Genomic DNA, 23,738 nt, shown 5'->3' with positions numbered 1-23,738 from the left:
TTTATCTTGACCCAGAGTTGTTATACACAGTACTGGATTTCAGATCATTTCTAATCTTTCTCTTCTAAAAATCTTTAAGTACAGGCAAAGGTGTTGAGAGTTCTCATCTAACAAATTTATAGTGTTTATCTCTTATAGCCAAGTTTTAGGCCCACATTGAACTTAACTTTCAAACAAATGATGTCTTTCTTAAACCCTTTTTTGGTTTTTGCCACATCTTTATAGTGGGGAGGCATAAGAGTTATATGTAGATTAATAAAGACATTGACTGATTCCGTTGCTGGCTTCTAGGATACTGAACACAGTGTACACTGAGATCTACTTTAGAACATTCTCTTAGAGATGTGGCTGTACATGCTCAGGGTTTTATAACTACAAATCTGTGTCATCCTGTTATGCACAGTGGAGTTAAGTAACCTTCTCTGGGGCTGGTTTGAGAATCTCAGATGTTCAGGGTTTCAGGATTTCCTGTTGTTTTGTATTACTTGTGAGAATCACTTCTCCACACTCAGCACTCCTCACATGAGTTAAATACCTAGACTTTTTGGAAGGGTTTCTAGAACTCCAATGTAGTATAAAACTGCTAGGATTTTTTCCTTTCTTGAAATTATGTTTACACTGGTTTACCTAGCTTTAACTTAGATGGTGGTAGCCATAGTAAGGGAAAGACTACTATTCAAAATACTCATCCCCACAATGATAATTGTATTTATGAGGGTACTTAGATAAAAATATTATAAACTAACTCTTACTGATGTTGATATCAGCCTTTCATGTCTTGCAAGGATAACTCACTCTTGCCTTCTGAGTCTTTGAGAGTGGTAGAGAAGAGTGATAAAGTGAGCTCCAAATGGAAGAGTGTGGTACCAGAACAGTCCAGCACAACGAGGAGAGAGTAATGCTCTGAAGTGATTGGCAGTCTATCAGGAGGTAGATTTCCAAACAAGTGGACATCTTTTCCCTCAGTCGCTAACCTCTGTTTCTAGCCTACTCTGTGAATCCAGCTCAGTACTCAGTGATGAGTTAGTTTTATATTCTAATCATGAGAGTAATTAATACTGATTAGAAAAATAATTCCAGGTAAAGGGCATCTGCTTTAGTAAACTCTTGATTTCCAATCTGTATGCCCAGAGCTTTCTGGGAGACAGGTCAATTGTTTACTAACTCTGGGTAGTGAACAGTAGTCTGCGGCCCCCAGGTTTACTGACATGTCATAGCAAACCTCTGTCAGTTCTGGATTTGAAGTATTCTGGTGAGGGTTATTGTACTTTATGAAATCTCACTTTTTCTTTTTCTCCTTGATATTAGCAAAATAATTCCTGCTTCATAAGAGTTGGTGTGTTTGAATGATATGTTGCAGATACAGTATTTCATACATAAGTGCTCAGACATTTATGATATTAAGTATTTGGAAGTGTATATTTATATGGGAATATATTAAAACCTAAACTTAAATTTGGGGAACTGGGGTGATAGCTTCATCAATAAGATGCTTGCCATGAAAGCAGGAGGGCCTGGACTTGATTTCTCAGAGCCCAAATAAAAGTCAAGCAGGGACATACGCTTATAACCTGTGTTATAAAGATCCCTAGGTTTGTTCAACAGCCAGTCTAATTGAATTGCTGAGCTCGATACCCTGTCCTAAAACCTAGAGATCAATTAAGGAAGATGCCAATACTGACCTCTGGCTTCCACATAGACACACATATGTGTGTACTCTCACATACACATGAATGTGTATATGTACATACATGGATAAAGTATTAAATTTCAAACACATTTTTCTTTCTATATTCATTTTTCCTCAAACAAATATGCTCATTTTTCACAAATGGAAGTTATCATTTTACGAATTAATTTGTTGTGAGATTTCTTCTCTAGCAAATTACAAGACTTATTAAATTTGCCAAAATTGAATTTCCATGATTTTTCAGGAATGTGGCTATAATTTGGATAGCATGACATGTTTTATAACTTGTATTTATGTTTGCATAACTGCTTATTGTGAACGAATTTCAAGATTAAACTTAGCATTGATGCCATTAAAACTGTTTTATCCAAGGGATCGAGGCTATAATCTGAGCACCAGGAAGACTGAGGGAAGAGTGCTGAGAATCTGAGGCTAGCCTGGGCTGTCCTGAAAGTGCTGAGAATCTGAGGCTAGCCTGGGCTGTACTGGCAGTGCTGAGAATCTGAGGCTAGCCTGGGCTGTACTGGAAGTGCTAAGAATCTGAGGCTAGCCTGGGCTGTACTGGAAGTGCTGAGAATCTGAGGCTAGCCTGGGCTGTACTGGAAGTGCTGAGAATCTGAGGCTAGCCTGGGCTGTACTGGCAGTGCTGAGAATCTGAGGCTAGCCTGGGCTGTACTGGAAGTGCTGAGAATCTGAGGCTAGCCTGGGCTGTACTGGAAGTGCTGAGAATCTGAGGCTAGCCTGGGCTGTACTGGAAGTGCTGAGAATCTGAGGCTAGCCTGGGCTGTACTGGAAGTGCTGAGAATCTGAGGCTAGCCTGGGCTGTCCTGAAAGTGCTGAGAATCTGAGGCTAGCCTGGGCTGTACTGGCAGTGCTGAGAATCTGAGGCTAGCCTGGGCTGTACTGGAAGTGCTAAGAATCTGAGGCTAGCCTGGGCTGTACTGGAAGTGCTGAGAATCTGAGGCTAGCCTGGGCTGTACTGGAAGTGCTGAGAATCTGAGGCTAGCCTGGGCTGTACTGGCAGTGCTGAGAATCTGAGGCTAGCCTGGGCTGTACTGGAAGTGCTGAGAATCTGAGGCTAGCCTGGGCTGTACTGGAAGTGCTGAGAATCTGAGGCTAGCCTGGGCTGTACTGGAAGTGCTGAGAATCTGAGGCTAGCCTGGGCTGTACTGGAAGTGCTGAGAATCTGAGGCTAGCCTGGGCTGTCCTGAAAGTGCTGAGAATCTGAGGCTAGCCTGGGCTGTACTGGTAGTGCTGAGAATCTGAGGCTAGCCTGGGCTGTACTTGAAAAAAACCTGAACTTCTTGAGTATGACCCTTTCTCAAAAACTGAGACCAAAACCACATCTTAGCTTGTGAGCATTTAATTTCCAGACTGCATCTTTGGAGATGTCTACATGATCATGTTTAAAAAAATCAGCACTCTGAGGCTGGAGAGGTAGCTCCAAGGTTTGGTTTCTAGCACCCATTGGGGTGATTCACAGCTGCCTTTAACTCCAGCTCTAGGGGATATGGCGCTCTCTTCTGGCTTCTCTTGGTACCTGCACTCATGTGCACTTAGAGACATACATAATTTAACCAAAATTATGGACTTTAACAACAACCACCAAAAAGAAAAAAAGAAAGAAAGAAAGAAATTGTGGACCTTGCATCAGGTCTGAGAAAGGTATGATTTGTGTGCTAAAATGGAGCTTGTAAGTTAAGTAATGCTGACGATCCGTCTCACCTCTGCCAGTCTTGTTGGTCTACGTCATCAGAGCAGCTGCTATGCCCAGGGCAGTTCTTCTGGTGCTGCGTCCCCTCGTGTTGTTGTCTCACCATCCACTACGGCTTTCCTTGTCATCCCAGGGCAAAGATGAAAGAGACAAAATAAAACGGAAGCGTCTTTCATTTAATTTCACATGACAGTTTCAGGTAGAGTAATGTAGGCTGCCCTCTTGCTGTTTTGGAGCTAGGGTAGGAAGCTTCCCTGAGCCCAAGTTTGAGACCTGCTTAGGCAACATTAGCAGATCCTGTCTCAGAACAATAAAGTATCCTATGAAGAAGCCCTAAGCACTGACCAGTGGTCAGCATTTTACTCCTAATTGTAGGCAAAGTGACCTCAGAGCATCAAAGTTCTGCTCTCAGTAGGACTTTCCATTATCCCATGCTGCCACTGAGCTGTAAAGCCAACCCTCTTGGAATGTGTGACTAAATATGATAATGTATAAAATCAAGCTATTCAGTAAGTATGTCTATGGATTGTGCATTACAATGCTGACTTTTCTTTGTGAAAGTATGTATATGCGTTGGTGAATAACTGTATGTGTCATATATGTGCATGCACATGGAGTCGGGAGGTTGACAGCAGATGTTTCCCTCCATCACTCTGGATGTGCTCACTAACTTGGCCCGTTACCCAGCTTGCTCTGGAAATCCAACGTCTACCTCCCAAGTGCTAGGGTTGCAGGTGGACCACTGTGCCTGCCTTTTCTGTGGGTGCCGGGGTTGCACACTCTCATCCTCAGACTTGAGTGGCCAGTGCTTTATCCCCACAACCTTCTCCCGAGGACCAGAGGGTGACAACATAATCATAGAGAGTAATTAGGCACGATGTGTTTGGTGTGGTATGCATTGGATTTCGATAGTAGATGTTTCCTTTTGCCTCTGTAGACCTCTTATTCTCTTCAAATTCCTCTGAGTTGTACACCTTCCTGTTTCACGCTCCCATCCCCCTTACTTTTCAGGCTTGAGAAGTTTGGATTTGGGCTAAACTATACTTGTTTATTTGCCTGAGTAATGTCTACAGGCAGATCCTGTGGAAGCCTATCTCTGACTAATTCTTACTCTTTCTCTTGTTTTCCACGGAAAAATTTATTCATTTGTGAGTAATTACTAAGCTGCTATTAGATTTCAGGTCCTGTGCTAGGTAGACCTAGGCTGAGTTTGTATTTTGCTTTATTGGTTTATTGCTCTGACGATGAATTTAAGTTGAGAGTTTAGCATTTCTATTAGGGAACATACAACAGCCGTATGACATATTCCAATACGGCAGAGTTCACATCCCACTCCTGTGAAGACAGTGGAACATTAGAAATACTTAAATCACATGGTCTCCAGTTTTCAAACCTGCCCTTCTTTGCTCTTTTTCACTATTTTAATTAAACGCTTTATTCTGTCTCTAACCTTTCTAGAAACTGGCAGACCTTTCTCTTCGGATTCAACAAATTGAAACAACTCTCAATATTTTAGACGCAAAGGTTTGTATTTTCAAATACAGGATAAATGTTTTTGTATGGACACCATCTTTCTCAGCCATGCTTGAAATGTATTTGGGGATGAAATCAGCCAGCCCTGTATCTGTGGAGTGACACAACGCTGCACTGTAAAAGAAACACAGTCGCAAGGCAATGAATGCTGTTCCTTATGGACATTAACTTTGTCACTTTGTCACTTCACATACCCCTCCTTGAGGGTTCTTTGATTATGTGACTTAAAAGTACAATATAAACAACATGGTTAATTAAGCTGTCATGTGATTGTCATTATTTAATGGAAACTCAAAATTATTTTTCATGGTTATAATGTACTAATAGTAGCACAGTAATGTAATAAGCAGAATAAAACATAAATGTTTCCAGAGCAAAATTTATTAACACTATTTGATATTTTTATTTAGATATATCTCGAAAGTTATAAAAGTATTGAAAGAATACCAGTTTGAAATCACAAATTACAGAGAAGCTGGGTACAGTAGCCCATGGTGCTAACCCTGTACTGGGGAGGCTGAGGCAGGAGGATAGTGAGTTTGACAGTTTGACACCAGCCTGATCATACAGAGAGGGAGACTGTCTCTTAAAAACAAAAATGAAAGAAACAAAACAAAAAACCAAAGGCCCCATGGTGCCTAGCAAAACTAATTTGTATTTAAAGCCTAGAGATTTTGATAAATAACTGTCATTCAATTGAACTTGGTTTAGTTTATAATATTGTACATGTTCTTCCTGATTATGAGGCAGAGGATTTCATTCTACAGTATTTTCGTAATTTTTATTCTCCCTTCCCTGATACCCCTTATAAGAGTACTATGGCCCTGCTTTCAAGTAGGAATTTAACAATTTTAATTCATCAAAACATTTGCTAAATATCTAAGTAGGACATTTTATGCTCACATTAGAATAAGGAAGTGAAGGTAGGTATATTTACTTTCTCCGCCCCCTCTGGACTTCAGCAAGTATGTCTGCTGCCTTAGAACATTTCTCTGGCATAGAAATTTAGAACACCTGGCCCTGAAGATGCTGGGGACATTGTGTCAGTCACAACTATACCCACTTCGGACTTTGGGGCCACTGCCACTTTGCTAAGCACTGCTGTCAGTCAGCACTTGGCAATGACTTTTGCTGCCTGAGATCCTATCATCCCGGAGTCTTATGCCCTTTCTTATGACTGCATCTTACTTAACAGTGGGGAATTTTAAGTTGCTGCCACCCAAGGACACAAGTTTCATTTCTGTGTGGGCAAGTTAACCTTAGCATTTCCCTGCTGTGGTGGAATGTCACACAGTCAGCCAAACAGCTGACAAACACAGCACCAGGACAAAGCAGGAAGGGTTTTTATAAGTCTAACCCAAATGCTTGTCTTTATCTTTTGTTTTGTTTTGTTTTGAAATGTTTACCATTGGAGCCTGAAATGTTAACAATATGACCATTTGTTGTGTATGAAGAGAGCATATTTTAGTAATATTCAGTGATAAATGTTTAAAGAGAGAAAAGCAAGCTGTATTATATGTTAAAATGTAAAGACATCTCATACAAGCTTGAGGTTCAGAAGTGAGAAGGGAGGACCCAGCCAATCCAGTCAAATGAGCTACACACACCACACACACAAACACACACACACACACACACACACACACAGGAAAACAGTGTCCCACAGAGTACTTTTCATTAGCAATGCATTTTTAACAGAAATATTTAAAATAGTTTTATAAGGAAAATGTTCTTACCCCATTTATTGGTAATAAAGTAGGCTATACGGAAGGTGGGCCAGACACCCACAGCACATTAGTACTGTAGGACACTTCAGCAGTCAGAATCCAATGCCCACGTTTTTAGTCCTCTGGAGGCTCAACAATATTTTGTAGGAAAAGAAGGGTTATCAACTAAATTAAACTTTTGAAAAAAACTCTTCCAAAAAACAGTGAGTGTTTTTTTACTTTTAACTTAAAACATGGAGATTAAAGGTAAAAATTCTGAACCTATACAGTTTATAGGTTTATTGGAGCTAAGTAAGAATCCACAGTCCCAAAGTTTTATTTGCAAATGCCAACACTATTTCATGTTTTTCAGCTGTCATCTATCCCAGGCCTAGAGGATGTCACAGTTGACGTGTCTCCTTTGAGTGTCACTAGTGTCACAAATGGGTCACATTCAGAAGCCACTGCTGCACAGCCGCAGGTAAGAGACGAGAGGTACCCGGGTTGAACAGGACAGTCTGATGCTAAACATGTGAGAAATTCTTGGTAGTCAAATCATAAAGGAAGCTATACACACACACACACACACACACACACACACACACATACACACACACACACACAGCCAAAAGTAACTAGACCCAAACGCTATCTATTTCAATGAACTGAACAAGATGTAGTTTTCAGGTTGACTTGTTTGAATTTGCATTCTTCATTATGATAAGAGTCACTATATAGTCAGTTTTTATGCCATAATATTTTTTATGCTTCTATATATTTAAGTTTTTTACTATTTATTTTAAAATCTCTATTATCTATACATCTCAGTAAGGTAGTAAAATATGAAACAACTTAGCCATCAAAGCGTGAGCCACTAAAACAATACCTACGTAGGTTCATTTTATGACTGTACCTAGATGCATTGTCACACCGTACTTTTAGGTCACACGCGTTACTCCTCAGAGGAGCCCTAGGCCCTGGGTAGTTGTTCTTCTGTGTTCTTCTATTCTTCATCCCAGGCAAACATTGAGAGTTTTCAGAAAAAGAAAATTTGCATCTCTAGTGAACATACATGAACCTTGTTATTATCCCTTAGACAGTGCAACTGTTTACGTTGTAATAGGCACCATAAGTAATCTAGAGTACGTTAAATTCAGACCAAGGCCACTTTATATAAGAGACTAGCAGGTTTCAGTATCTGTGGGGTCTGGAACCAGTTCCCCTGCAGATCTCAAGATACCTATTGTTATTAATCACACCTCAATTTCTTAATTTGCTTTGCAGATTCAGAATCACCTTTTGTATGTATGACAAGTTTTGAGTTGTAAATTAGTTTGTTTAGAGTATCTGGAAGTTCTTGTAGCCTTCCTAGATTTATACAGTTGTGACAGGTATTGTATTGATCAGCCTAATAAAAGGACTCCTAAGGCATGTTAACATTCAGATTGACTTTTCTTTTTTTCCTCATCAACATTAACTAGTGTACTCTTATATAAAATATTTTGAAGCCAGGTGGTGCAGTATACCATTAATCCTAGCACTTGGGAGGCAAAGGCAAGTGGATCTCTGCAAGTTCAAGGACAGCCAAGGCTACAAAAAGAAAACCAGTGTGTATGTTTGTTTATTTATGTATATATAAAATATTTTTGAAAGGAACTAAATATTGCTTTATAAAAATAGTCAAATCAGCTATGGACATTTGATAAATATTCATTCATAACCCTGGCATGTGGGAGGTGAAGGCAGGAGAATCAGGGGTTCAAGGTTATCCCTGACTAGATAGTGAATTGTAGGCCAGTCTATATGAAACCCCTGCCTCAGCACAACACAGCACAATACCAAAACCACCCATTTATCACTCTTTGTAAGCTATGAGTCAAAATCCGGAGCTCTGCATAAGATCCTGTACAACTTTAATCTCATGGCTCAGATCTTATTTTGTTCACCATAGAATATCCAGTTGTACAGATTGAGATCAATTGGAGAATGAAATGAAGGACAGTTGAGAGAAAGGATTAGGATGCTTAACAGACCGTTCACACAGGAAAGGCATGCCGGCGCGTAATTAAACCCTGCGAGGGCTTGGCTGTTGGCACAGAGTAGCAGCTGGAAGTTGAGGACTGTTAGACTGGGTAGAACTCTCAATTGCTCTGCTGAGCTTGGATGAGCCATGCATAAAGACTTTCAGAAATCCACTCAGATCGCTCTTTGTTTTATGGGTAATGATGTTTCACTGTACTAACTGTTTGCAGATGAATCATATATATTTTCACTTGCTTGTGTAACATTCAACAGTATTGCCTAGTACAAGAACCAAAAGAATTGTGTTTGGTTTATCGCTCTAGAATTCCTTCTTTTTTTTTTTAGACTTGCCTTATATATAAATTATGTTAGAAAAAGTCAATATACAAACATAACTTAGGTTCGTATTCTAAAGACTGAAGTTTTTTGTTTTGTTTTGTTTTTTGAGACAGGGTTTCTCACTGCTTAGCCCTGGCTGTCCTGGAACTTGCTCTGTAGACCAGGTTGACCTTGAACTCAGAGACCCACCGGCATCTGCCTCCCGAGTGCTGGGCTTAAAGGAGTGTGCCACCAATGTCCAGATGAGACTGAACATTTCTGAAATATTAATGTGTCTACATTTTAGCATAGATACATTGACATGAAACTAATGGCGTCTGTGGAGGAAATTTCTTGTAGCAGTTGTGCCAATGCTGAATGAGAAGCAAGCTTATTCTAACGTTCACATTGGTAGAAAAGCCAAGTGTTGTGGTATCGTGTGCTGTATGAATCTTCCCTTCACACTGAGCAGGGAGTCCTGTGCTCAAGTGACTGCACAGTTCTGTGCAGTGTCCGGAGGGCCATTATTTAAAATCGCCGTCCCTCAGTGCCGGCACTGGCACTAGCATTTGAGTATCTGCTGACTTTATTACCATTAATAACCACTCTTCAACACAAAATATGCATGATCAGACATTATGGGTTTCTCCAAGAAATCTCTGAGCATTGCTCTCTGAAACCTTAGAGTCGCCATACTCATTTAGAATATAATGGTAGATAAATGAGGGGACAGTAGGGTAGTTGGCACATACCTAGAAAAATAATGTACTGTTCAGTAGTTGAACAGTTGACAGATGCTTTGCTACTTTCCTGGTGTGTCCACCTGTCATGTTTCATAGGAATACATCTGCATCTCAAGGAACAATCTGTTTAGTAGTATTAAGCTTGGTTTATAAGTATAGATATTTGGGAATATATATATATATATATATACATATATATATATATATCCCATAATTAAATTACTGGTTTTGAAATATAAAAGTACAATTTGAATATTTATTGCTTCATAATTTTAAAAATAAACATTGCTTTTAAGTAGCATGATGGGCCCTTTCTGTGAACTAAAGATTTACATAAAACTCTACAGCAGAGCAGCACGAAAGACTCTGGAGTACAGGAAAGTGAAACTCCATCAGAAAACGTCCTAACTGTAGCCAAGGATCCACGGTATGCCCGGTACCTCAAGATGGTTCAAGTGGTAAGCTGATTCTGTCTTCTCTGTCTAGCACTGGGGATGTCATTGTATCTTTTCCAGTCTGAGAAAATGGCTAACCAGAATGACCAAGTTTTCAAGTGTCTTGCGTCTTTCCTACTTCATAATGCATTTCTTAAAAGAAACCAGAGTCCAGCCTTTCCCATTAAAATCAATTACACTTATAGTTGACACGGCTTAACATAGCTCGGTTCCATTATTATTGTATTTGAAATCTTGAATGTATCAAAAAAAAATGAAAGCTGTTCGTTTGGTAAACTGAGTTTGATTCCCATAAGCCAGTGTAAATACGGTTTTAAAATATATTTTATTTTACTGTTCATCTATCAGTAATTTGGTTTATAAAAAAGAGCACAACTTACTTAGCTACCTAAGATAATAGTTTTAATTTTATATACCTTTAGGGTTTATGTTTTTCCAAGAACCTATACATGGCATGATGTAGAAAATGTTTGTGGTTGTCTGTAGCTGAGGTAAATTTATTCACATACCTATAGAAAGCCCTACTGCACATAACTGTAAAGAGCTAACGGAATTATTATTTTTCTGCTAATCAAAAATATTAATGGAGAGAGGGAAATTAATGCTAATTAACATTTTGTTGTCAGGCCAAAAAAAAAAAAAAGTGCTGAAGTGTAAAAAGTAAACTTGTTCCACAGTCAGTGACTGTGGGTTTTTTTGTTAGAGACAGATTTGCTTTGTTTAGACCAGGCTATGTTTGTTTGTGTCATACAACCTCCATCCCCCAGTAGGTAGAATGTGGGCTTCGTGATCCAGCTTCAGGAACACATCCGGGGGTGGCAGTTGTTTTAGACCATGTCTATCTACAAGCAAATTTTTTGAGTTTCTCTGACACCAGACTTCTGCTTAGGAACACAGGAGAGACAGTGACCCTCAGAATCTGAGAAAGTGGGACACTTCAACAACACCTCTGACCTTCCTGGCAGAGTACAGCACTTTTCGCTACAGTGAAGAAATGCTCTAGAGATAGCTAGTGTTAGGCTGCTGTCGCGAGCCCCACTTCCCGCCGGCAGGAACAGGATTCTTCTGCGAACAACCTTTATTGTACAATACTCTGAGCAGGGGACCCATGTGGAAGAAAAATGCACTGCTTATATATGCCCTGGAGACTCGTGTCGCTACCTGATTGGTGCGCCCTCCAGTAACTCATTAGCATGCCCCGAGAGCGGACTGTGACATATGTGACGTCTGTGGCACATGCGCACTATGTCTCTTGGGCTCTGTTTGCTGAGTCCTCGGCGGGAAACCAGCGCCATGTTTGGGTGCAGCACAAACGGCTCTCTACAGGCTGCTCCTGGGAGTGGCGGTGTCTTAGTGTTTCTATTGCTGTGAAGAAACATCATGATATGGCAACTCTTGTAAAGGAAAACTTTTAATTGGCGCTGAGTTACAGTTCAGAGGCTTAGCCCATTACTGTCATGGTGGATGGCATGCAGGCAGACATGGTGCTGGAGGAGCTAAAAAGTCCTGTATTTTTTTAATAGATATATTTATTTATTTTATGCATATGAGTACACTGTAACTGTCTTCAGACATACCAGAAGAGGACATTGGATTCCATTACAGATGGTTGTGAGCCACCATGTAGTTTCTGGGATTTGAACTCAGGACCTCTGGAAGAACAGTCAGTGCTCTAACCACTGAGCCATCCCTCCAGCCCCGGAAGTTATATATCTTGATCCACAGGCAGCAGAAAGAGACTATCCATACTCGGCATAGCATGAGGATCTGAGACCTCAAAGCCTGCCGCACAGTGACACACTTCCTCCCACAGGGCCACATGTTTTAGAAGCACCACTCCCTGTGGGCCAACTTTTCAAGCATATTTATCCATGGGGGCCGTTGCTATTCAAACTGTCACAATAGGAAAGTGCGTTTATCACCTCATCTGTGACCCTCTGAACTCTGCTCTTCTCACACTGGAGGAAGTGAACCAACTGAGGAGAGAGTAAGAGAAACAGGACATCTCATCACCCTGTTCTTCTGTCACTGAGACTAAATGAGCAGATGCCACGGTCTCTAATGACTATTGCCGGGTGTCTTCTAAAGCCGATGGTAACGTGTCCATGTTCCTCCAGTTCCAGTTTTGACAGACAGCAACTCACGATGTATGTAAGAAACACAAAATGTGCTTATTTATAGATTAATAATTAGACTAGAGAAAATGTTGTGAACACTAATTTCCTATAAAGTATTTAAAGCCAACAACTTAAAGAAATAGGAGCGAATACTGTGCATCTCTCCATGACTATAGCCGGAGCAGAGGATGAACAGGCAGCATCAATCTGTGGTTGACAAGGCTGAGCACTGACTCTGTAGACTGAGCACCATGAAGTGCTGTTGTCATTGTGGTTGTAATTACTGTGCTAAAGACCATGGCCCATTGGAGAGGGAAGGGTTTGCTTCAGCTTACAACTCTCAGCTCACAGTCCATCTCTTAGAAAAGTCAGGGTAGGAATTGGAGGCAGGAACCCAGAGGCAGGAAGTGAAGCAGAACCCATGAAGGATTTTTGTGTTTGTGTGGTAGTTGCTTATCAATGTGCTTCCCACGGGTTGCTCAGCCTGCTCTCTCGTAGAACCTGGGACTACTTGGCCAGGGTGGGCCCACCACAGTGGGCTGGGCTCTTCCACCTCTATTATTAATCAGAAAATGTCTGACACACTTGCTGTAAGCTAATCCAATGGATGCATTTTCTCAGTTGAGGGTCCTTTTTCCAGATTACCCCAGCTTGTATCACTTTGACAAAAGAATTAGCCAGCACTGGTGCTAAAGTAAGCACAAAGATTACCCATGGTTGTTTCTCTCCTCTGACTAGTGATATATTATATTTAATATGTATATGTTTAATATATATGTGTATGTGCTTAATATAGGTATATTTAATATATATGTATATGTGTGTATAATTTATATATAAAACAGAATAGTAACAGGACAGGTAATTTATAGAGGATCTATCTCATAGGCATCTTAAGAACTTTGGTTTTGTTACTTGCTGAGATGGTAGGCTGTATGATTTGACAAAAAAAAATGATAAAGGACTATTACACACATATACACTCAGAGGGGGAAAAGAAGGGAGGGAGGGAGAGAGAAAGGGAGGGAAGAGAAGGGAGAGAGAAGGAGGAACAGGAAGTAGAAGAAGGGAGGAGAAAGAGCAATATAACTATTTTTAAGTAATTAATGACAATACACTCATAGAACAGAGTATGAAATAACAATTTCCATAGTGAATATGGAAAACGTGGCTGCCTGGCTCGGTGGAAGGAGACACAGCTCTGCCTTATGCTCTGGAAGGTACAGAAGCTAAGATGTGGGATGAGCCAAATCTTCATGAGAAGCAATGGAGAGAAGCAAAGTCTAGGTTCAGAGTTGGAAAAGCATTGCACTGCTGTGAGGAAGGATTTGTGGTTTGGTTTGAATGAAGAATGGAATTCAGGACAAGGAGCAGTAGGAAATAAAAGTTGGGTAATAAGAGTCTGGGATGCAGGTTGGCACAATGAACTAAAAACAATAAAATTAAATTTAACTTGGATGAACTTCCAGTTTTGGGATGGCAGGGCAAAGATATTGTTTCTCCCTTTCTTCTTGAAAACCACCCCCAAACAGTTAGAAAACAACCTTCAACTTCAGTGACGAAGAGGCATGCAAGAACCACAATGCTTGAAATTAAAAGCAGAGACAAGAGAATGATCGGTGAGCTGGTGTGACCGACAAAGGCCAAGAGCATGTGTCCCAGGGGAGACTCCACAGGGCTGGGGTGCTGATAACTCAGGAACACCTAGACGGAGGGCTAGGAGGAGGCAGGAGCTTCAAACAGGGAAACCTGGTTTCAACAGAAAACCTCTCAGACAGAGCAAACTGGACCATTCAGCAATGTTTAGGCCCAGAAACAATATATACATTGTGTGTGTATATATATATATATATATATATATATATATAGTCTAGAGTTAAGCCAAGAAATTCTAGCAAGTTATGTTTTCTTCTTTTTAACAAAACATTTATGTTTTAAAAACTATTTTCAGTAAAAAATTATAAAGTATTTTAAAATTAGAGACCATCTTGAAAACACATCTGGTCTGGCTCTGGCTTCCCCATGGAGGGATTCCGGTTCTATGGGGTGGAATCATGAGCCTGTGTTTCATAGACTTCACATTCTGAAAGCAAGGCCAGAGGACACTGTCACTCAACGTAGGGTAACCAAGGAAGGCCTCACTTAGAAGGACGATTTTGTATGAAGACTTAAAGGAAATAGTGAACTTGGGGAAAAGACAGAGTAGTTGATGTGAAGTACCCCAGGGCAGGCTGACTGACTGCCCACTTGTCCACGGATCATCACAGAGGGTCTGGACTGACATCAGAATGTGACAGGGCAGGTGACTGAGAGAAAAGCTGCCTCACAGGCCTCTTCAGAACTTTGGCTTTGTTATCTAGTGACGTGACAGGCTGCATGATTTTTTAAAAAAATGACAGAGGACCATTACACAAATACACGCACATTCAGACTCGTGTCTTGTGCACGCACGCACGCGCGCGCGCACACACACACACACACACAGAGAGAGAGAGAGAGAGAGAGAGAGAGAGAGAGAGAGCAACATAACTTATTTTACATAATTAATGACAAAAATCAAAACTGAAATAAGCTTTTGGGAATGTTAGCTGGCTAGCTAAGCATTTAGTACACACCTGTGACAAAAGTGAGCAGAGACAGTGCCCACCTCATCTGCAGGGGCTCTGCGACTTGCCGGGTGGGTACCAGAGGGGACTGACTCCGCTTGCATGCCCTGGAATGCTGCGGCAGCGGACTGGTTACTAATGACTACCACAGTGTGGAGACGGGCAGGGGAGACACTCCAGCGAGAAAGCATCAGCACAGTGGATCCCTTCAGTGTGTGAACTGTTGGTTTATTCAGTTTTCCTTGTCCTGTTTCTGGATCGCAGTTGACTGGCTAACTGCAGCTGTGAAAGGCAGGGCCGTGGACGCAGGGCCGTGTGCTTGTTACTGGTTATGCTCCCTGTGACCCTGTCATCTTTTTTCCTGCTTCCTTCCCAGATTGTTTAGAATCATTTCATCCTCTAACCAGAAGGGTAGAAAGATCCCCCTCCAGCCATCTCAGTGCTTAATCTAGTAGAGACTTGAGTCTGCAGACTACCAATGTAGTGACCACGAGTTCACTGCCTTCCTATAAGCAGGTTCAAGCACATCATTTTCATTTTCAGGCTCTCTCAGTATTAAGACGCACTGTAGGGGAGGGGTGTTTCTCCCTAAGACGCCATGAAAGCCCTCGGCTGTCTCCAGGAATGTATTGCTTTTAGAGCTGCCCTGCTTCACTACTTTAAAGCCTGCTGACTTGAATGAACTAATATAAATGTCTTCCGATGGAAACTAACAGGCTCCCACTTGGTTCCCAAGTCCCTGTTCACAGAACAGGAAGTAATACCTTGCACGTTGGCTTCTTCGCCCTGTTGAGTTACACATCTTGTGATGGTTTCCACTGCAGACAGCACTTGTTTTCAGAGATAGTCTTGAGTGCCCAGAAGCATGTGTGCCCTGAAATGGAACTCGGTGTAGCTTCTTAACTCTGCCTTACACTTTGTGTGACCATGTTAACCTTTGTCACCTCGAGGCCTGTTTCCACATGTGTAAGCTGAGACCTGGACGTCCTTCTAGATTTACAACCTGTTCATTAATGCTCAGATCTGGACCTTGCCGGTAATAAAGGTTCCTGGAACACCTGAAAGCATTTTCTGATTCCTTTCCTTTCCCTTTAAAGTAAGTTTTATTTGAGAGTTTTCAGTGAGTAATACAATTTTGTTCCAAATGTGGCAGATAATTGATTCTGATTTAGTGTTTGTTACCATAATAGTGTGGCACCAGCCTTTGCTAAGTTACATATTGCTTTTATAACTTAACTGGAATGGTGCACATAGGTCACTTTTCCAACAATACTCTCCCCACTTTTACTGGCAGAGTTTGGTGAATCTTGTGCCAGTAATAAATTGTACATTGGGAAAGTCCTCCTTCCACATTAAGGAAGCTAATGACTTGTACTTTTTGAAACCATATTTGCCAAAACAGTCTCTTCAGACACTTAAGAGTTTTCAAAGCTCTGTTTTCGTTGGCTTGTTTGAAATGTGAATTGAATAATCTCTGGTTCTGGTGGCTCTGAGGCATCCATTGCCAGCACTGAGCGTTGGCCTAGGGAAATGAGACTTCCATTACCTAAGGGCAGAGAGTCTCCAAATGATTATTAAAGATGTTCAGGAGGTGATACACCTTGGACCTGGGACGAGGTTCACTTTAGGTAGAAGCAAACTGTAGGTAGGAGTAACTGTAAAAGTAGTTGACCTCCAGACCCTCTTTATATGAGTACAGTGTGGCTTCCATTGTCTAGAAAACTCAAGGACAGCTGCTTATCACTCATGAGTGGGACCAAAAGACAGAGTTACAGTTGATGGTAATACCAGCTGTCAGACACCGGTTTTAGATTTAGTTTAATAAATACACGTCACTTCTAAGTATGAATACGTGGGTTTTTAAATAATACCTGAGGTTTTATAATAATATACATACTATTACAATCAATATCAAGGCTCTGTTTTCTGAACACTGGAAGATTTGTAGACTGAAGGAACAATTTCATATTGCTTACTGACGGTGAAGACCATACACCCAGTCTTTGGACAAACTTACTGTTTTCTGCCAACTAAATGACTGTGCTGTCAATTTGGTTATAAGTTAGACAAAGTCCCTGTAGAGCAGTAGACCATGAGGAGGAGCTGTGAGCTGGAATAAATGGGCCTCGGGTACCCTCTGGTAGCCCCTCTTCTACATCCTACCTCAGAAAAAGTGCAAGAAGCTAGCCAGACCTTTCCCTCAAACAGAAAACTTCACAGTCACAATACTACCAACTCTTTGCTGTGACTTGATATCAGAAGACCCAGAAAGGAAACTTTGGGTCATATTTTTGATAAATATAAAAATCACTAATTTTCTCCCAGTGAACTGGACACCAAGAATACTCTTTGCGAAATGTTTGGTGCTGATTATAAGCTCTATAAAGACTGTTAACTATAAATCACCTTGCATTTCTGTTAAGTATCTGCATGTGCCTTGAAAGTTGTGGCACTCGGAACACTTCACAGTGACATGAGTTTATTGTTGAGACCCCGTCCTGCCTGACATGGTGCTGCACTCTGTAATGCCAGGCCTGAGAGACTGGGGCAGGGATGGTTTAAGGACAGCCTGGGGTATGCAGATGATCCCGATCAGGCTGAGTTACATACCGAGTTCCTGTCTATGCAAACAATGCCTTTCAATTATGTACATGTTGAGGGGTTTCTTATTGGCTGTTTTTTTTCCTTCAGTACTGGGTATTGAACCCAGGGCCTCCCAAATGCTGCACACTGAGCTATAGCTACAACCTGCTTTTTAACTTCTAAACTTTGGGGTTGTTTGAAGGAGAGAGTTGCTTTTTTTAAATTTGGGTTTGGGTTTAGGGGGGGTATTTATTTTGCGTTTTGTGAGGTTTGGTTTGTTTTGTGGTTTGTGGTTTTTTTTTTTTTTTTTTTTTCAGACAGTGTTTCTCTGTGTAGCCCTGGCTGTCCTGGAACCCACTCTGTAGACCAGGCTGGCCTCCAGCTCAGAAATCTGCCTCCCTCTGCCTCCCTAGTGCTGGGCACCTAGATCTTGATTTGTTTTTTTGTTTGTGTATTTGTTTTTGAGATGAGGTCTCAGTGAGTTTCCGGGCTGACCTTGAATTTACTCTGTCATCCAGGCAGTTCTTGAGCATGTCCTCCTGCCTCAGCCTCCGAGATAGTCGGGATTACAGGCCTGTGACACCTGGCCCAGCTCTCCCTCACCCCTTTATAAATATGGTGTTAGCAATAAACAATACATTGAACTCAGATTTTAAGACTCATGTTTTCCCTGGCGTGTGATGAGGACGGCAGGAAGTAGGTGTCATGCAGACTAGGGCCACTGCATTGTGTGGCTAGTGCCATTCTCCATGCCCCTGTCCCTCAGATGTCACTATTGCCATGCTCCTGCAGGGGTTTCCACGCTAATGCCGCATGAGCCACTGTCCATTTCTGTTTAGGAGCTAGTTGTGGCCACACCGCTTTTATAGCTGGTGCTTCATGTGTTGGGAAAGTGTGGTTGAGCGGTGAACCTTCAGAAGGTCAACAATTCTCCGTCGCATACAAAGAACAGCCACCCGTCAGCAAACTGATGTACTCACATGGAGGCCACTCACCCCTAGAGCTGCTGATAGACACTTGGCTATCGAACACTTGAGTTCTTTGTTTTTAATGCTGTATCAGATACTTTAAAAATTAATTTTAATTAAAGACAAGTTTAGGGGTAGAGAGACGGCTCAATGGTTAAGAGTTCTTGCTCCTCTTACAGTTTGGTTCCCAGCACCCATATAGGGGCCTTACAGCTGCCTGTAACTCTTGCTCCAGAGTACCTGATACCATCTTTTGACCACTGCAGGCACCAGCAAGTACATCCCCACCCCCCCCCCACACACACAAGGTCACATGTGTGCTGTACACACACAAATAAAAATAGAATATTAAGTAATTGAAAAGGGATAAGTGGTAAATAAGAAAATGTAAACTAATAGTCAAATGTAATTGAGAGCCAGCAGAATGGTTCAGTAGGTCACTTGCCACCAAGACTGACCGAGTTCAGTCCCCTGGACTTACATAAAAGTCCATATAAAAATGTACTTATTCATGAACTTCAGGTTTTGTATCAATGGCAATTATAATTAAGATACTCTAGAGAATACATAAAATGCATTATTTGAAATAACTTCAAGTCAAATAAATATTCATTTCGTTTCACTTTGCCAAGTGCTGGTACAGTCAGCTTCGGTTGTGTAAACTACCACAGCACAGTGCCTGTCCTCATCCAGCATGACAGCAAGGACAGAGAGCACAAGCCAGCAAACCCCTTTCTTGTCCTCATATCCTTCATTACACAACCTCGCTTGGCTCTCTGGAAGTCACAGGAAAGGCACAGATGGCATCCTCTCTGGGGCTTCCTAAGGGGGCTGTGAAGCATAGGCACATACTTGGGGGACAGTCATTGCTGAAAGTGGGGTCCTCCCTCACCCTGACCCACCCATATGTGCATTTGATTCATCAGAGCCTCTCTTCCCACTTTCTACTTCTGCCAGAAATAAGGATCTACACCAGAAGGTTGTCCAAATGGGTAAGGGGAGGAAATAACCACTAGAATCTGGGCAGTTCCTTCCTCCTGTTTTTTCCTCTTAAAGACACACAGTTCTCACATTTCCTGTTAATTGTCTATCTGTCAGTTTGGTTAATTAGTGAGAGGAGAAATAAAGACCACAAGACCAAGGGAGGTGTCACGGGGAGCAAACTCCCTGAGGAGGGAGAGGCTTGCCTGTTAGCAGGCCCACACCTAAGTACCATTCCTGCAAAGTCTCCAGCCCACCTCAACACCTCTCTGGCCCAGGCTTACAAAGGACTCTTAGTTCATTGCTGAGACTGAGGCTGACAACATATTATCAGACTCAAGCCTCTCTGCTGAGTTTCTGTAACCCCTCTGGGTGCCCAACCCTGACTATCTTTCCTTCATATGTATGGATTCCTAAGGTCAGAGACCCATGAGGCAGCTGCTCAGAGTCCTTACCCCAGCTGGAAAATAACCCTAAAGTAAACATGCTGTGTGCTTAAATCACTAGAATCTCCTCTGTGGCTTCCATTGCTATATTTTGTGCGTGTCTTTGACATCAGAACTCAAAGACTTGTAATTTGACTAGCAAATTCTGAAATGACTTTATGATAACTGGGTGGCACTGAGAAGAAAGCTCAGTAGCAGAAAGAACATTCTACATTTGCAGAGGACCTGAGTTCTAGTCCAGTACCAGCATCATACTACCCACAGCCACTTGTAACGCTGACTTGAGGACATGGCATCCTCTTCCGGACTCTGAGGGAACCTGTGCTCATGTGCTCCCTTCTATAGACACATGCACACTCACGTCCAGAGCCTAAGAAAATGGCTTTACATTATTTGCAGGTTTATTCTTAGAAGTGTAAAGCACAGTGACATGTAAAATGAGTGAGTGCATGTGTAGAAAGAAGTGTCCTCTGAGGCAATGAGGTAATGGCTCCACTGTTGATTAGCCTTTAATCCCAGCATTCAGGAGGCAGAGGCAGGTGGACCTCAGTGAGTTTGAGACCAGCCTGGTGTACAGAGTGATCTCCAGCCAAACCTGCGTAATAAGAGACTGTCTCCCCTCCCCCTGCCAAAAAGGGGGGGGGGGGAGGAAAGATAAATGAACTCTATATACCTCTTTTATATGATAGTAAGGGGAAGAAATTGGGCTCCCAAAGCACAAATTACTCTTAAATCAACAAATACTTGAGTAGTTACAAATGCAAAGAAAACATTTTATGCACTGTGCTGGTCATTAGCACATGAAATTTATTATGTTACAAGTATATTTTATGGGGCATGGGAGGGTGTTAATAACATGGGAAAATTGATGTAGCTATGTTTTAAATTATCTCATAATAATAGATTCCTCACTTTTGGAAATGGTTTTTTTCAAGCTTTTAAAACTTCATATGCATCCAGACGGGCTTTAATTTCTTATCCCCAAAAGAAAGAGACAGGATTGTTAAAATACATTTTTTTTAAATTAATAAAGACATGGCAATTTCCTTACCAACTTTCTGGGTCCTGAGAACGGCCAATGTGGCTTTTGCCCATTTTCTCCTGTGAACTGTCCCTAGATCTTTAAAGATACCTGGTAACAATGAAGAAGCCCTTCTGACTGGAACATTCACCACTTGAAATCCTCCTTGGGAAAGAAATCTGTCACTGTTCCTTTCCTAGAAATGACTGTGCTTACTGCCAGGCAGGATTTGTGATCCACATCCATGTTTAGGTTTCAGTTAGAAAGAACAGCAACAAACTCCACATTAATATCAGAACATAGCATCTTCTCGTCTGTGGAAGTCTTCCTAACAGTGCCTCCTTCTTTAGATAGCTATCTTTATGTTAAAGTTTTAAAGACATATTTGTAAATTAATTTTTATATTCCTTTACTGGAAGCTCCCAGAGGAAAAAAAAATCATTGAACATGTGCTTTGTTTTATGATTTTGTCAGCAAACAAATTATATATGCTTTATAAGAAAAATTTATCCTTAACACAAGACCATAGCATTTTATAATTTATGTTTTTTTTTTTTTTAATGGCATTCTTAACCATAGAGATGCATGCCTGTAATACTACAGTTTGGGAAGTGGGAGGCTGGAGGATCAGGGATTCAAGGCCAGCCCCAAGCTGCATGGTTTATTTGAGCAAGCCTGGGCTACATGAAGCCTGCCCGAAAATAAACAACTGCCCAAACATAAATAAATAATTAAAAATAGCACTTTTGAAACAGCAGATGGCACAGATCAGGCTAAGTCCATTCCACATTACAGAAGCTAATGGGAGTGCCGGGCTCCTTTTCCATCTTACATTTTCTGCACACCTCTCTCTGCAAATGAAAAGGGTCTGAGACTGGGATCTTCTGCCAGAGCCTGGTGATTAGGCTATAGGTGTTACCTCCCCCCCACAAGTTCTGTCTTCCTGTCCACTCAGAAGACTTTTATTATGCTTGTTCTATGTAAGGAAAGAGCTTCATATTTTCCACTTCTTACAACTAAATTGTTGGATTCAAATTCATAAAATGAGAGAGAGAGAAAGAAAAAAAAAAACCTAAACTATAAGAATTTTTTTTTAAGAAGCACAGTCCTCCCCCACCCCCTTTGGATCTAAAACTTTAGGAAAATTTCAGCATGGTTTCTAGAGAGATTTAGTAGCTTGGTTTTCATTAACACAATAACAGATATGTGTAAATATTGGCAGGCCTGGAAACCTCCAAACCATTTTTGTGATATAAGAAACTAGTATTTAGCCATTAGTGCTGCCATCCTAATTTCATTAGTGTGGCTTCTTTACACACTTTCTCCAGTGACGCAAATGCAGACATGAGTTTTTGGAACACCAGCCCCATGGCTGCCTTCTCTCTCCTTCTTACTTATGTTGGACAAACTGCCCTTATCACTTGCCAAAAAAAATCCCACAGTTCCGTAGACTTCAGTTTTTTAGGTCTCTTGTGTCCTCCTCAGACCACCACTTTGTCTCTTCGTGATTAGAAATTGGACACTTCTCTTTGATGGTTAACAAACCAGACTCTGTTACTTGAAGTCCTTCCTAGCAAGAATGTAGCAAACAGCAAATCCCTGGGGGGACCCTGCAGATACAACAGCAGGTCCTGTTGGAATGCATCCTTGGAACGCAAGCTCTACTAGTGGTTTTGTTTTCTAGCCTACTTTATGAGATTTACATTAAGGTGTGATTAGAAGCCTCTGCAGAGCAGAGGTTTGGAAACTGAGTCTATTTTCCTTTACCTTTGTCAGTATAGAAGAGTGACGGGGGTTCCTTGGACTTTTGGCATTTCTGTGTTCTCTTTCTGTAACCAGTTCCAGAAAAGTATGGTTAAAATATGGAGCTTCAAGCTCAGATGTCTATTCTTCTGCTCTAATCAGTTCCATGAATCGATGAAAATGGGAGTTTATCTGATTCTACCAGCATCCCTAGTTTCACCCCTACATCCCATCCCCACCCTCACCACACACACCTCTCTTCTCTTTTGCCCTTTTGTGCTATATTTTAGGAGAGTCTGTTCTTGGAGGTTTTTGTACTTCTTGTTTTGTTTTGGGTTTTTTTTTTTTTTTAAACCTCATTTTTCTTCCCTTCTGTTTTCTGGATTTTGTAATTTATTTTTGTAACCTTTCCAGTGATGTCCTGTGGCTTATGCTAACATATGATAAATAAATCACATAGTTTTGTTTGTAGAAAGACCTTATGACATCAAATCATACTTAATAGAAGCTGAGATGTTGTTTGGTTCTTGTTGTTTTTAGGAAATATGGCATGAACTCTTTTCTTTCCCCCTTTTATCCTTAAGATGTCAGTACTTTTGGGAAATGAAATGTTCTAACCTTCTCTTATTCTGTTATCCTAAATAGTTAAGTAGATCCATCACCACCCACCCCATTCTCCTAACTCCAGCTCATGTCCTTTTTATTTTTAACCCGTTGACACCAGTTAGCATGGCCAGTCCATGCATGGGTGTGGGGCCAGCCACTGGGGCATGACGGCCTAATCTGACCCTCCCCCCCACAGCCGGCAGCTGCCTAGAGCCTTTGTGTTAGCAGTGGTGGCACTTGGTAAGCCTCATCCTGGACTTGTCACTGGTCTGATCTTATACAGGTTTGGTACCTGCAGCCAGGGGAACTAAGAGCTCATCTGTGCAGCAATGGTCCGTCCCCCTAGCCTCTGGTGCATGGTCTTTCTGCCCTGTCTTCCATGACCATCCCTATGTCTTCATGGGAGGAGGTGTGAAACAGATTTCCCATCAGAGCTGAGTTCTCCACAGGTACTGATGCTCTGTACTTTGGCCAGCTGTGGCTCCA

The 23,738-nt window shown here is 41.5% G+C and overlaps 1 protein-coding gene across 2 annotated transcripts in view; it reads left to right on the top strand.

Moving 5' to 3' along the window:
- Positions 1-23,738, top strand: part of WASHC3 (WASH complex subunit 3) — a 38,879-nt gene that overhangs the window by 8,090 nt on the left and 7,051 nt on the right. The window contains exons 3-5 of one of the 2 annotated variants that reach the window (XM_080935061.1): positions 4,863-4,928; positions 7,017-7,124; positions 10,077-10,184. In XM_080935061.1, the coding sequence (XP_080791187.1) occupies positions 4,863-4,928; positions 7,017-7,124; positions 10,077-10,184 (282 nt within the window). Of the gene's footprint in view, positions 1-4,862; positions 4,929-7,016; positions 7,125-10,073; positions 10,185-23,738 lie in introns of both variants that reach the window. The other variant, XM_080935060.1, reaches the window with a different exon arrangement.

Source organism: Micromys minutus (genome assembly GCF_963924665.1).
Source record: "Micromys minutus genome assembly, chromosome: 22".
NCBI lineage: Eukaryota > Metazoa > Chordata > Mammalia > Rodentia > Muridae > Micromys > Micromys minutus.
Note: the sequence above shows the minus strand (reverse complement) of the source record. Positions and strands in the feature narration are given on the sequence as shown.